General features: G+C 31.8%; 1 protein-coding gene across 1 annotated transcript; it reads right to left on the reverse strand.

The window, feature by feature from the left end:
• Positions 1-6468: 6468 nt before the first annotated feature.
• LOC103569018 (microtubule-associated protein futsch) lies at positions 6469-13605 on the reverse strand. The gene is made up of 2 exons (XM_053739409.1): positions 13420-13605; positions 6469-12269 (listed from the first exon to the last, which is right to left on the reverse strand). Exons 1-2 carry the CDS (start codon positions 13468-13470, stop codon positions 6756-6758), a joined length of 5565 nt encoding a protein of 1854 aa, XP_053595384.1. The 5' UTR covers positions 13471-13605; the 3' UTR covers positions 6469-6755.
• Between the last annotated feature and the right edge of the window lie 1614 nt (positions 13606-15219).

Raw genomic sequence — 15219 nt, forward strand, 5'->3', positions numbered from 1 at the left:
CTCTTTACTTGGTGTGTATAAAAAATAAAAAGTTTAAGGAATGGAACGGAATGGAATAGAAGAAGTTTCCCGCTGTGAGAAGCGGAAGTTTCCGCACTCAGGGTGAGATTAACCCTCTTGGCTTGCATCGCGATTTTTTGTTGAACCGATTTCTTACACTTGAAGACTGTACAAAACTACGGTTGTGTACTGACACAGTACTACTGTATTACTGCGACAGCTAAATGAAAGAGAGACCGTCAAAGACTTGAGTACGAGTGTTGTGAAAAAGGATGAAAGTGTAGAAATGCGATGCACTGTCTTGATCTCGAAGGATTATTGTTAAGATCTTTCGGTAGATTTAAGTGCGTCCTTGAAGCTTAAAAGAAAATATTTTTTTAAAGGATATATTTATTATAACAATACGTAGACATATAATAGTTAGTTATTCTTGTGGTAGTTATATATACACTGTAACTGTTACAGTGCAAAAAAAATAATAAGAAAGATTTTAAGAATAAAGAAAAGCTTTTGAAGATTTGTTTGTCGATTTTTACGGATTACCGGTCTTTGGATTACGGGATTTTCGTCCCCTCTTCAAAAGTGATTCCTCACACTCCAAAGGAAAAGTCGAATCATTTTTACTAAAGAAGAAAACATCAATAATTTATTTTTAATTATTATTATTGAGAAGAATAATAAATATTGTATAAATTATTTCTCATGTAAAAAGTATTTGTTTTTTTTTATGAGGTTCACTTCGCGATAGAGAATCACTATTTTTTATAGTGTTATATTTTTAACATTTTTTTTTTATAATCTCTGACATCTATTTTTAATCTAACCAACAATTATTCCGTTAGAAAAATTATTTGGATGAAATTTTCAAAATTTGAGTCGAATAAGTAAAAAAATAAAAACGACAATTCAAATAAAAAGTAAATTGGTAATAAATATATGAAAATGATTGAAAGAAACTTTTTTTCCAGGAAAAAAAAAAGTGACTGATAATGGAATTTTGTGCCGAATTACTAAAATTTTGACAGAAAAATATATATGACTAAAGATAACGTTTTTTAATTTTATGTCTAAAATTTAAAAGTCGATTTTAGGTATAAAATCTATACATATTATGTATATACACGTGCGTGTGTGGGTATTGGTGATGGTCTATAGAGATTATTATTTAGATCTGTTTGACTTGCCACGCCTACAATCAAACGATTCATCTGAGAAATATAATAATAGATCTAAACATGAGATAACGAAAATATTCTGTCATTTCTTCGGAGAATTATCGTAAGAATTTGCAAAATTAATTTTTAAATTTGAATATTCATTTTTTTATATTTTATATTCCGTTTAAATTTATATACATTTTTCGGACAGCAAATATAATAAATTAATAAAAAACATATATATGTATAAAATTCAAATATATATAATTTTTTATAACACTTTTAGTAAGAAATTTTTTCATTTATTTGAATCACTTTTTTTTTTTATAGAAATTTTAACAAAAAACATTTATATTTAGTAGTACATTTATATTATATATAAATATATGTATCCCTAAGACATAAATTTAAAATTTTTCGGGAAAAAAATATTGAGAAAATTTAAAGATGACCTTATTTTAACACACCTGTTTTTTTTTTTTTTAATTGACATGATACTATACCTGAAGTGTGATGAAAACGTTCAAAGAAAAAAAAAAAAGGAGGAAAAACTATTCTAGCTTGTTAGACTCTATTGTATATCCTCATATATATTTTATGACTTAAATACTACAATCCAAGGCCTATTATTTTTTTTTAATAATAAAAATCTTACAAGGACTATGAAAATTTGAAGAAATGATTTTGAAAATAGAAATATCAAAAATAAATTTTTTTTTTTTGTTTGAATATGCTAACCGATGTAAATGAAGTATAAATAAAAATATATACATATATATATATATTGAATAAGTAAACAAAAACACGTGCCAAGAGTCCTAAGCAAACAGAATAGCAAAGCCAATGAAAAGCATTTACGTCAACTTATAATGTCATTAAATGCTGATCCTGAGTAAAGAGAGTAAAATGTGTAATATGTGAACGAGTCAAAACGTTCATTTAGGATTAAATGTAAAAATTAAACCCCCGTTCTCTTATTGACGTCTTTGGTTTTTATAAGCTCACAGATTATCAAATGATCTTTCAAGCATTTTCAGCCTCACCATTGCACGTGTTCAATCTTTCTGCATATTATATATTAACAGGATTGAATATTAAAACTATAAGGCTACACTGCTATGGGGCTTGTCCCTGATTCATTCATATATATTTATAACTTGAATAAGTATGATACCCCTTAATGTCTTCGCAACGAATTTTTAATTAGATTATGAATGATTGGTGGTTGGTTCTCTCTGTATCTGCACAACCCTTAATGTTTTACTAAGGGCGAATGTGGGGTGAAATGAAGACGATAAAAAAATAATGAGAATATTGTGTGGATTTAAATGAGTTGTTACTATTTTTTTTTCATGACGCAAAATTATTTTTTTACTTTCGAAAATATTCAAACCTCGTGTAAAAAAAAAATTATTGAAGGAAAAAATAATGAAAGTTAAATTAAAAATTGTTCTATCATCGTTCTTATAAAATATATTTATAAATCGTCTGTACTCTATACTTTTTTTATTATTATGAGCATATTTAGTAGTATAACGATCCGCTAGATGGCTTTTGATCATTAAATCTTTTCGTGCGTGGTAAGAAATCTGTACTGACCACCTCTTATTGACACAACTAAATGGTTAGCTTGCAATCTATAGAGAACATAATCAACAAATGACAAGATCGTAACATAAAAATAAAAAATTATTATAACTAGAACATGAAATTAGTTTTTTTGAATGCTGAAAAATATTTCATGTACGCTAGATATTTTTTTATTGACTATAAATTTACTTTTTCCTAGTAATGAGTTTTGACTCCAAACTTTCTTTACTAAAATGAATTTTCAGAAAAATAATTTTTAATTTTATTACTAAGGTAAGAAACCCAGTACCCGATCAGGAAACTAGTACCCGATCACTCATGTATTTGTATAACTATATTTATTGAATTTTACTAAATATAGATATACAAATATATGAAGTGATCGAGTACTGGGTCTTTTACCTTATGGTTCTGAAAAAAATAGCTAGGATAAAATTAGATAGTATCCTTTTTTGCTCATTATTATGTTGTATTACTATCAATATATGTATCTGTGTTCGATAACGAGCATTAATTATTGAGTAGGTTACGCAATAGTTACAATTTATTACAAATACAAATGTAAAAAAAAAAATATGTTACGAGTATAAGAATACATAAAACAAATAAATAATAATGAAAATTTTTATTCAAAGATAAGGATCTTGAGTATGTGAATACAGAGGTTGAAAAAGGCGGAGCAGGAACCCACGAAAGCCTCGAGGGCACCACGCCCCTCGAACATGAACCTGTTGTGTGGATAAAAAATCGAAGAAAAGAATTAAGACTCTCAAGAACGTCACACATGATACACAAGAAGGAGAGAAAGACAATTACAAAGACGCTGAAAATATCAGCATAAAATAAAAAAAAAAAATCAAGATCGATTAACGAATCTGTTGAAACCTTGCAAATAAAAACTTGTAATTAAATTAAAACTTGACGTAATTAAATTTTCATTAACTTCATCACATTATAGTTGAATGTATTTTTTAAATTGTCAACTAAATTACAATAGATGTTAAATTGATACAAAGTGATGTCTATTTAACTTCACTAGTCAAAATGTTTATTCCTATTGTTTACAAATGTATGACAATTTATTTTATAAATAATAAAAAATAGTGCGGCCATGTGGGTCTTATGTGTAAGGATAAAATATATCTTTAAGGATAATTTATCAGATCAAAAGTACATAGGGTAAAGGATCGTGTAAATCAGTTAGGATCACATGGAAATCAGATTCATTAGTGTTAAACCAACGTGGGGGTGGAAGTCTGACGTTCGCGGCAACCCTCGACGTAAACACAAAAACGGGGGTGTGTCAACCTACGACTCTATATACTCTGCTCTGCCACTGTACAATGTGGGGTTCGTTATTGCGCGGTCACACGCCCTTATACTTTTTTTTCTTTTTCCTATATTCATATATATATATATATATATATATATTTATTTATATATGTTGGTATGAATGCACCTATCTAATACCTCTTTTGATCTATAGATTGGGTTGTTAGGAATTCACGAGATTTATTCTTGTCAAGCTTCAAAGGTTTGTCGAAATAGTTGCTTATTATTTGTGCTGAACAGACATGCTTTACAAAACAAATTAAAATATATGAGATATTTATTTATGTTTTTATTAGTTGTGTATATTTCCTATATAGGAGTTTGTATTATTTATTTTTTTAAAGTACTCATGTAGTGTGATGTGAGAATACATCCTTCGGGTCTTTAAAAGGACACGACAGCGTTAATATAAAATCATGAAAATTTTTTGATATTGTTTGAGTCTACGCTGATAATTTACTGGCAGAATTCACGGCTGCCCAATTTCAAGTCACAGTAAGGGACAAATTTTTCAAAATTGATTTTTTAGTACTTTTAGGTCTTGTGACCTCAATATTTCAAAAATTATTAATTAAAAAAAAAAAATGTCTTGCAGTCAACACTCAATAAAATAACTATAAAAAAAATCCGGTGTAAGTCCACACTATCCCGGTGTTAAGAGAAGTAGTTTAATTGTTGAAGTATCAGAAGTTAAATTCTATTTCAAATACAAAAAAATAATTTTTGATTAAAACTCTTACTCACACCTTCATACTCCGATAAGAGTTAAATTACTCCGTATGTACACCATTTTAACACCGTTACACCGATGTAAAATCACTTTAACACCACGCCGGTGTTATAACAAGTCCATTTTAACACTGCATTTTTTACAGTGTATCAGTATTTGTAAAAAATCAGACAGAATTTATCGGAAGTATTGTTAATACATAAGTAATTAAAATAATTATTACTGATTCAGTTTACTTAACAGTTGACAGGAGTAAACATTAGATATATACCCTCGTGTATCACAAACAAGCCCTCGGGGACTGTAAAAGACGAGGGTTCGTTGACATCTAAAGAGCAATACCTTCAGGATTACAAGGATTAAACAGAAATTGAATCACTTGTCACCCACCCTTGCTTTTACGCAGATATTTAAATTATTCTGTCTGTGTCCTTTAATCATCATGTCTTTACAGTAAAATTTATTAACCGTTCATCAATTCTAAACTATCGAATATAAATAATGAATGCCAATATCTATGATACTATTAGTAATTTTTAGTATGATCAACAACATTTAAATTAAATTAGTTATTTACGAAATTGTTAAATTTTGTTCGCCTAAATAATAGAGCTAAATGTAAAGTTAAATATGCGTGGGGATAGATGATTAAATAAATTAAAAAATAAACTTTGAACAGGATATTTTCACCCTAATGAAGTCGTGTTTAATATAAAACTCGTGGAAAATCCCAGAGACTCGTTCAACGCGTTTCTCTTCACCTCTGCCACCCTTAGACTATTCTCGCTTGCACCCCGCAAGCTAATCTGACTTTGATTAAACTTTTAGCGACACGTACGGGGGATGAGTGAGAAAGAAAGTAGCTAATAGAATTGCCAGTTGTTGTTGGTAGTGTTGTTGTAGTTGTTAGATGTAGAATGTTGATGAGTAAGTCGATTTTTATTACATTCCAGTGCATGAATTAACTTTACCCTTGTTCACGAATGAACTACTAATCTCAAAAGACGTCACAGGATTATCAGCTACTAAAATTTTTTATGCTTAAAACAATTTTCTATTTTTAGTATCTAATATTTATGGTTGTTTAGTAATTGGTTACTAGCTGCAAATAAAAGAATGAACATCTGTCAGTAAAAAAACCATATTAGGAGCTGATTAATAAAATCGATGATGATAGTAATATTTTTTTTTTATAATGATTATAAAAGCTAAAGAACTAACATATTCAGCTACATGCGCAATTTCTTATGAAAGACAAAAATATATTAGTAGTGCCATCTAGCGACATGCTTTGGTATTTAGTTGAATGCAAGCCGTAGTAAAAGAGAGAAAAGTGATTCCCGAAGATAACTGGGTACAAAATATACCCACATAGCCATATTATCCGGAACTTGACGTTAACATTCCGGCAACTTGTTGGCGGACAGTTGATGGCAACTTACCGTCAAGTTGAATGCAATAAATGAAAGTTGCCAATAACTTGACGGAAACGTTCTCTGTAGACTTGCCTTCATATCACAGCTTCAGATTGTCGTCTACTTTCTGAAAATACCTATAAATGTATATTCAGCCGCAATAGAAATTATTAAAGGATAAATTACAATCAGGAAATTGAAGTGTAATTATTTATGAAATGGATAAACAAAACACAAGTAGGAATAGTAGGGATTTAAATAAACAAATTTATTTGGAACGTCTCTTTTGATAATAGATTTAATTCAAAAGTGCTTGCAAATTATAAGAATTTGCTGGGCAATAAGATTCAATGAAATCACGAAAGTAATGATTATAATTATAGCAACGACAAAATTAAATTGAAGGACAAACGATAACTCGGTATAATAAAATAATTTTATGTCTTAGATATTTATGTAGCTATCTACTCAATTTCACCACTTCCTGAGGCTTCTCAGTAACACCTCCCTGTATATTCTCGGAAAGGCCATTTAGACCGATTTCACGCTATCTAACACATTGTCAATGACGCCTTCTGCTTTTTCAGTTACGCCGTCTGCCTTATCAGTTACACCTTCTGGCTTGTCAGTAACACCTGCTTTATCAGTAACACTTTCTGCTTTTTCAGATACGCCTTCTGCTTTTTCAGTTACGCCGTCTGCCTTATCAGTTACACCTTCTGGCTTGTCAGTAACACCTTCTGATTTTTTAGTTACAACATCAGCCTTGTCAGTTACGCCTTCTGGCTTTTCAGTAACACCTGCTTTGCCAGTAACACCTTCTGATTTTTCAGTTACACCATCAGCCTTGTCAGTTACACCTGCTTTGTCAGTAACACTTTCTGCTTTTTCAGATACGCCTCCTGCTTTTTCAGTTACGCCGTCTGCCTTATCAGTTACACCTTCTGGCTTGTCAGTAACACCTTCTGATTTTTTAGTTACAACATCAGCCTTGTCAGTTACGCCTTCTGGCTTTTCAGTAACACCTGCTTTGCCAGTAACACCTTCTGATTTTTCAGTTACACCAGCAGCCTTGTCAGTTACACCTGCTTTGTCAGTAACACTTTCTGCTTTTTCAGATACGCCTCCTGCTTTTTCAGTTACGCCGTCTGCCTTATCAGTTACACCTTCTGGCTTGTCAGTAACACCTTCTGATTTTTTAGTTACAACATCAGTCTTGTCAGTTACGCCTTCTGGCTTGTCAGTAACACCTGCTTTGCCAGTAACACCTTCTGATTTTTCAGATACGCTTTCTGCTTTTTCAGTTACGCTGGCTGCCTTATCAGATACACTTTCTGGCTTGTCAGTAACACCTTCTGATTTTTCAGTTACACCATCAGCCTTGTCAGTTACACCATCAGCCTTGTCAGTTACACCTTCTGGCTTGTCAGTAACACCTGCTTTATCAGTAACACTTACTGCTTTTTCAGTTACGCCGTCTGCCTTATCAGTTACACCTTCTGGCTTGTCAGTAACACCTGCTTTGTCAGTAACACTTTCTGCTTTTTCAGATACGCCTTCTGCTTTTTCAGTTACGCCGTCTGCCTTATCAGTTACACCTGCTGGCTTGTAAGCAACACCTTCTGCTTTTTCAGTTACACCATTAGCCTTGTCAGTTACGCCTTCTGGCTTGTCAGTAACACCTGCTTTGTCAGTAACACCTTCTGATTTTTCAGTTACACCATCAGCCTTGTCAGTTACACCTTCTGGCTTGTCAGTAACATCTGCTTTGTCAGTAACACTTTCTGCTTTTTCAGATACGCTTTCTGCTTTTTCAGTTACGCTGGCTGCCTTATCAGATACACTTTCTGGCTTGTCAGTAACACCTTCTGATTTTTCAGTTACACCATCAGCCTTGTCAGTTACACCTTCTGGCTTGTCAGTAACACCTGCTTTATCAGTAACACTTACTGCTTTTTCAGTTACGCCGTCTGCCTTATCAGTTACACCTTCTGGCTTGTCAGTAACATCTGCTTTGTCAGTAACATCTGCTTTGTCAGTAACACTTTCTGCTTTTTCAGTTACATCATCAGCCTTGTCAGTTACACCATCAGCCTTGTTAGTTACACCACCAGCCTTGTCAGTTACACCTTCTGGCTTGTCAGTAACATCTGCTTTGTCAGTAACACTTTCTGCTTTTTCAGTTACATCATCAGCCTTGTCAGTTACACCTTCTGGCTTGTCAGTAACATCTGCTTTGTCAGTAACATCTGCTTTGTCAGTAACACTTTCTGCTTTTTCAGTTACATCATCAGCCTTGTCAGTTACACCATCAGCCTTGTTAGTTACACCACCAGCCTTGTCAGTTACACCTTCTGGCTTGTCAGTAACATCTGCTTTGTCAGTAACACTTTCTGCTTTTTCAGTTACATCATCAGCCTTGTCAGTTACACCATCAGCCTTGTTAGTTACACCACCAGCCTTGTCAGTTACACCATCAGCCTTGTCAGTTACACCTTCTGGCTTGTCAGTAACATCTGCTTTGTCAGTAACACTTTCTGCTTTTTCAGATACGCCTTCTGCTTTTTCAGTTACGCCGTCTGCCTTATCAGTTACACCTGCTGGCTTGTAAGCAACACCTTCTGCTTTTTCAGTTACACCATTAGCCTTGTCAGTTACGCCTTCTGGCTTGTCAGTAACACCTGCTTTGTCAGTAACACCTTCTGATTTTTCAGTTACACCATCAGCCTTGTCAGTTACACCTTCTGGCTTGTCAGTAACATCTGCTTTGTCAGTAACACTTTCTGCTTTTTCAGATACGCTTTCTGCTTTTTCAGTTACGCTGGCTGCCTTATCAAATACACTTTCTGGCTTGTCAGTAACACCTTCTGATTTTTCAGTTACACCATCAGCCTTGTCAGTTACACCTTCTGGCTTGTCAGTAACACCTGCTTTATCAGTAACACTTACTGCTTTTTCAGTTACGCCGTCTGCCTTATCAGTTACACCTTCTGGCTTGTCAGTAACATCTGCTTTGTCAGTAACATCTGCTTTGTCAGTAACACTTTCTGCTTTTTCAGTTACATCATCAGCCTTGTCAGTTACACCATCAGCCTTGTTAGTTACACCACCAGCCTTGTCAGTTACACCTTCTGGCTTGTCAGTAACATCTGCTTTGTCAGTAACACTTTCTGCTTTTTCAGTTACATCATCAGCCTTGTCAGTTACACCATCAGCCTTGTTAGTTACACCACCAGCCTTGTCAGTTACACCATCAGCCTTGTCAGTTACACCTTCTGGCTTGTCAGTAACATCTGCTTTGTCAGTAACACTTTCTGCTTTTTCAGATACGCCTTCTGCTTTTTCAGTTACGCCGTCTGCCTTATCAGATACACTTTCTGGCTTGTCAGTAACACCTTCTGATTTTTCAGTTACACCATTAGCCTTGTCAGTTACGCCTTCTGGCTTGTCAGTAACACCTGCTTTGTCAGTAACACTTTCTGCTTTTTCAGATACGCCTTCTGCTTTTTCAGTTACACCGTCTGCCTTATCAGTTACACCTTCTGGCTTGTCAGCAACACCTTCTGATTTTTTAGTTACACCATCAGCCTTGTCAGTTACACCTTCTGGCTTGTCAGTAACATCTGCTTTGTCAGTAACACTTTCTGCTTTTTCAGTTACATCATCAGCCTTGTCAGTTACACCATCAGCCTTGTTAGTTACACCACCAGCCTTGTCAGTTACACCTTCTGGCTTGTCAGTAACATCTGCTTTGTCAGTAACACTTTCTGCTTTTTCAGTTACATCATCAGCCTTGTCAGTTACACCATCAGCCTTGTTAGTTACACCACCAGCCTTGTCAGTTACACCATCAGCCTTGTCAGTTACACCTTCTGGCTTGTCAGTAACATCTGCTTTGTCAGTAACACTTTCTGCTTTTTCAGATACGCCTTCTGCTTTTTCAGTTACGCCGTCTGCCTTATCAGATACACTTTCTGGCTTGTCAGTAACATCTGCTTTGTCAGTAACACTTTCTGCTTTTTCAGTTACATCATCAGCCTTGTCAGTTACACCATCAGCCTTGTTAGTTACACCACCAGCCTTGTCAGTTACACCTTCTGGCTTGTCAGTAACATCTGCTTTGTCAGTAACACTTTCTGCTTTTTCAGTTACATCATCAGCCTTGTCAGTTACACCATCAGCCTTGTTAGTTACACCACCAGCCTTGTCAGTTACACCATCAGCCTTGTCAGTTACACCTTCTGGCTTGTCAGTAACATCTGCTTTGTCAGTAACACTTTCTGCTTTTTCAGATACGCCTTCTGCTTTTTCAGTTACGCCGTCTGCCTTGTCAGTTACACCTTCTGGCTTGTCAGTAACATCTGCTTTGTCAGTAACACTTTCTGCTTTTTCAGTTACATCATCAGCCTTGTCAGTTACACCATCAGCCTTGTTAGTTACACCATCAGCCTTGTCAGTTACACCTTCTGGCTTGTCAGTAACATCTGCTTTGTCAGTAACACTTTCTGCTTTTTCAGATACGCCTTCTGCTTTTTCAGTTACGCCGTCTGCCTTGTCAAGTACGCCTTCTGCTTTGTCAGTAACACTTTCTGGTTTGTCAGTAACACTTTCTGGTTTGTCAGTAACACTTTCTGCCTTGTCAGTTACTCCTTCTGGAGTCGTCTCTGTATCAGGATGCGTGACAAAGTCAGTAGCGACATCTACTGGCGTTTTAGATTTGGGCGACGTAATCGGTATCGTGACATTTCGTGCCGATACTCCAGAAGTGATTTTTGTACGAATGTCACCATAAACAGCTTTTAGTTCTTTTGTTATCTCATTTTTCATTTCATCTAATTTTATTGTATATAATTCCGTTTTATTCTTTAAAATTTGGTTGTATCTAATTATTTCACTATCAATAGTACTTTTGATACTACGCACTTGCATATCAGATTCTTCCGCAATTCTGTCTTTAAATTCATTGAAGTACGTCGCTCTTGTTTTTTCTAACTCTACATTTAAATCGCTCACACATGAATTTTTCATTTTTTTAAATTTTTCATTGAAATCAGTGAGATTATCATGTTTTTCTAATTCTCCTAAAATCTCTTTTTTTTTCGAATCTATTTGTCTTACTAATTCATGATTATACAATTCAAGGTGAGTTGTCACATTTTGTGTTTTCTTCTCTAGATCACTATATAGTTTTATTTTCTTTTCATGCAAATCAATGTCAAACTGCTGTTCCATAGTTTTTATCGAATGTTTCAATTTATTTTCAATATCGTCCGCTTTATTTTCAAGTTTTTGAGTAGCCAATCCACTTAACTTTTCTATCTTTTTGACTATTGTATTATTAACCGTTTTAAAAACAAGCTTCATTTCTTTCATTGTTTTATCAACAGTACTATAAAACTCAGAAGTAACATTTTTTGATTGTAATTGCAAATCATTGATTGTTTTTTCTTTTATAGAATTACTTTCATTGCTCGCTTTTGTGACTAAATTCGAAATAATCCCTTTTGCCGTCTTTGTCATAAGTTTAACATTTTCAAGTGCTTTATTGATATTTTTAGAATATGTCGATGTTAGATTTTTAGAAGCTATTCGTATCTCATCAATTGTCTCATTCTTTATAGAACTTCCCTTAGTTTGCATAGTTGTGATCTTAGTTGAGATGATTTCATTTGCTTTCTTGGTCATAAGTTTAACTTTATTAATTGCTTCATTAATATTTTTATAATACACCGATGTCAGATTTTTAGATGCCATCTGTATCTCAGTAATTGTCGCGTTTTTTATATCATTTCCTTCATGTTCCATCTTTCGAGCCGAATTTGTAATGATTTTAGTAGCTTTTTTAGTCATAAGTTTAACGTTTTTAAGAGCACCATTAATGGTTGCATGTGCTATTCTAATTATGTCCTTCGATTTCGAAGATAATTCTTCAATATTTTGTTGCTTTATATTAGCTGCTTCAATTCGTAAAGATTCAACCAAATTGGAATCGATTGGTTGTTCTTCCGAACTCCTGGACGGTTGCGAAGTTCGTGCCCAACATTCCTATAATACAACAATTAAAATAATCCCATAAAAATATTATCTAAAAATAAATTATATTAATAATAAATAATAATAACATAATTCGTAAATTGATCGTTTTTAACATTTTGAACATATCGAACATTCAAAATGAATGTTCAACGTTTTTATTGTACTCAAAATGTATCTTTGTCTCACGAATCTAATAAAATGTAAATAAAACTTAGAGAAAAAACGTTACACAATGGTGAGAAATTTTTTTTTTATTTTTCAAAGTGACCTTGGATGATCCGATTACGACTCATGTATTTCTAAGACCATATTTTGAACATACACAGAGGTCAAAATTTTATTTGTCTCCCAAACTCAACTCGCATAGTCATGATTCCATATATTTTTTTTTTAGGACCAATTAAAGATTGCACAAGGTCAGCAAAGTTTTTATTCTCGGTCAAAGTAATTTTGCATAGTTTTATAAGATCATATATGTTATTCTATAACCAATAAATAGGCATACGAAGATCGAAAAACGTTCAATTTACGTCTAATATTTTGACTCGGGTTAGATTGAAATGAAATAAAGCAACATATTTTCTTAAATGATATTTGTATTTTTTAATGTTTCGCAATTTATAATTCAATAGTTAATCATCAATTATATGAATTTTGATACTCGACGATCAACGCAATAAAGTGCATTATTTTCTAAAAATTGTTGATCAAATTATTGTAATTTAACAAAAACATTAAATTTTCAAATGCTAGAATACATTCTAAAACTAGATCACCCCAGCAGAGAATACGATTATACAATATTACTGAGACTATCGAATCAAATTATGCCAGTATTTATCGCAATTTGTTAAAATTTACTTTGTAAATTTCTTTAAAAACTAATTAAATTGAAAGAACGAAAAAATGAATGTATAATTTTGAAAAAGGTTTGAAAACAATGAGAATTTGATTATTATTATATAACTCATATTTAATCAATTCTACAAATATTTTGTGAAATACATCTTAATTGATATTTAAGAAAATACTCTTGATGGGAGAATGACACCAAATTATTTCACAAGATGATTTTTTAATGTTTTTTAAAAAAAAAGAACTAATTAAAAATTTTATCATAAGCGCTTTAAAAAAAAAATGAACAATATTGTTGACTTACTTGAGACTTCCAAGCAACGAGAATAATAAGACAGAATATTAGACCCTTCATTGTGACTGATCCTTTCAGCTTTCTCAAAAGAACTAAACTTTCTGAACAACAATTGACATAAATCTCCCGACTAAATGCACTGACATTGTATCTAACAGATTTTCTCTATAATTTTTCGTCATTACTATTGAGGCCACTTTTTAAAAGGCATATTAATTAAATGATAAAAGCCTAATTAGATCGATAATAAATGATCATTAAATAAATAGGCCGCTCAGCATAGCCTAAGGGAAAAAGTTATTTTTTCTTTATTCTGATACTAAACATGAAAATATCAAGACTATATTTATTATTTTTTAATGATTTAGAAAAATCTTGATAAAAGAGGATTTTTTACTCGTGCAACGAATAATGAAAATACATAAATAAAGAGGTTTTTGATTTTGGTCTAAATTTACAAAATTGACTTCTTAGGTCATAGAAAATTATTCCGATTATTCAATTTTTGTATGGTGTCTAAACTTTTATACGGACATAAATAATTTGAATAAGTATATTTGTATATGTATGTAAATTTTCTGCATTTCTCGAACAAATATCCAATTTTTAAATTTGACAGTTCTTACGTCGATTAAAAAGTCCATTACAATTTACTTTTGTAAAAATTTAAAAATCTATTAGTTAAAAATTTAAAGTTAATTAAAAAATGAAATTGGAAAATAAAATAATTATTTTGAATAACTCGAAAACTATACCTTCTTATTTTTAAATCTACACTGATAGAAGGATTTCTTAGTATTAAAAAAGATTTGTTAATATTTAACAAATTATTTCTTAACGGAGCTTTATTTAAGAAATATTTATTAATATTTAACAAATCATTTCTTAAACATCATTTTTTTGTATTTAATAAATATTTCTTAGCATCTAATAAACGATTTGTTAATATTTAATAAACGATTTCTTTCCATTTAAAAAATGATTTATTAGTATTTAATAAATCACTTTTTAACATTTAATGAATCACTTTTTAATAATTAATAAATGAATATTTTATATTTAATATATTTTTTATTATTTGAACAAATTTTTTTTTTATATTTAAGAAATTATCTATTAACTTATTTATTAAAATTTAATTCATAAAATCACACAGTTCAAGAATATATATCTATATATGTTTTTGCATGCAGCTACACACATTCATTAATATTTGTATTTATAAACAAAAATAACTAAAACAACCATCGTATAAAATTTTCTGTTCTTTTAATTTCAAAATACAATTTCATAGTAATTAACACTATAACTAGAATAAACAAATTAAAATTTCTTATATTAAACTACGCTGAGAAATAACATAAAATCCGTTTGATAGTACATGTGTTTTTAATGGTTTTATATTTGATTAAAATTGAACTGAATAAAATTAACAAGGCTTCCATATTTTCATAGTTATAATATGGATGACAATTTACAAAACACTTCTGATATAAATATTATTTAAGTATATGAGAGCTTCAGTTGTAGGTTACGTTTAACCAACAATGCAAGCTAGAACGGAGTAAACAATATGACGTCGCAACGACACACACATATAGCTTTTTTAATACTTGTACACCACTACAGGCTCGTGTGTAGCCCTCTACCGACAAATTCGTCTAAGAAATATTTATTAAATATTAACAAGCCTTGTTTGGTGCTAACAAATATTTCTTTTATGTTAATAAGGCTTTGTTAGCATTAAAAATATTTCTTAATAATAAAGAAGTTACTTATTTCATTATAATAAATATTGTTAATAATTAC

This window comes from Microplitis demolitor, chromosome 5, assembly GCF_026212275.2.
Source record: "Microplitis demolitor isolate Queensland-Clemson2020A chromosome 5, iyMicDemo2.1a, whole genome shotgun sequence".
Classification (NCBI taxonomy): domain Eukaryota; kingdom Metazoa; phylum Arthropoda; class Insecta; order Hymenoptera; family Braconidae; genus Microplitis; species Microplitis demolitor.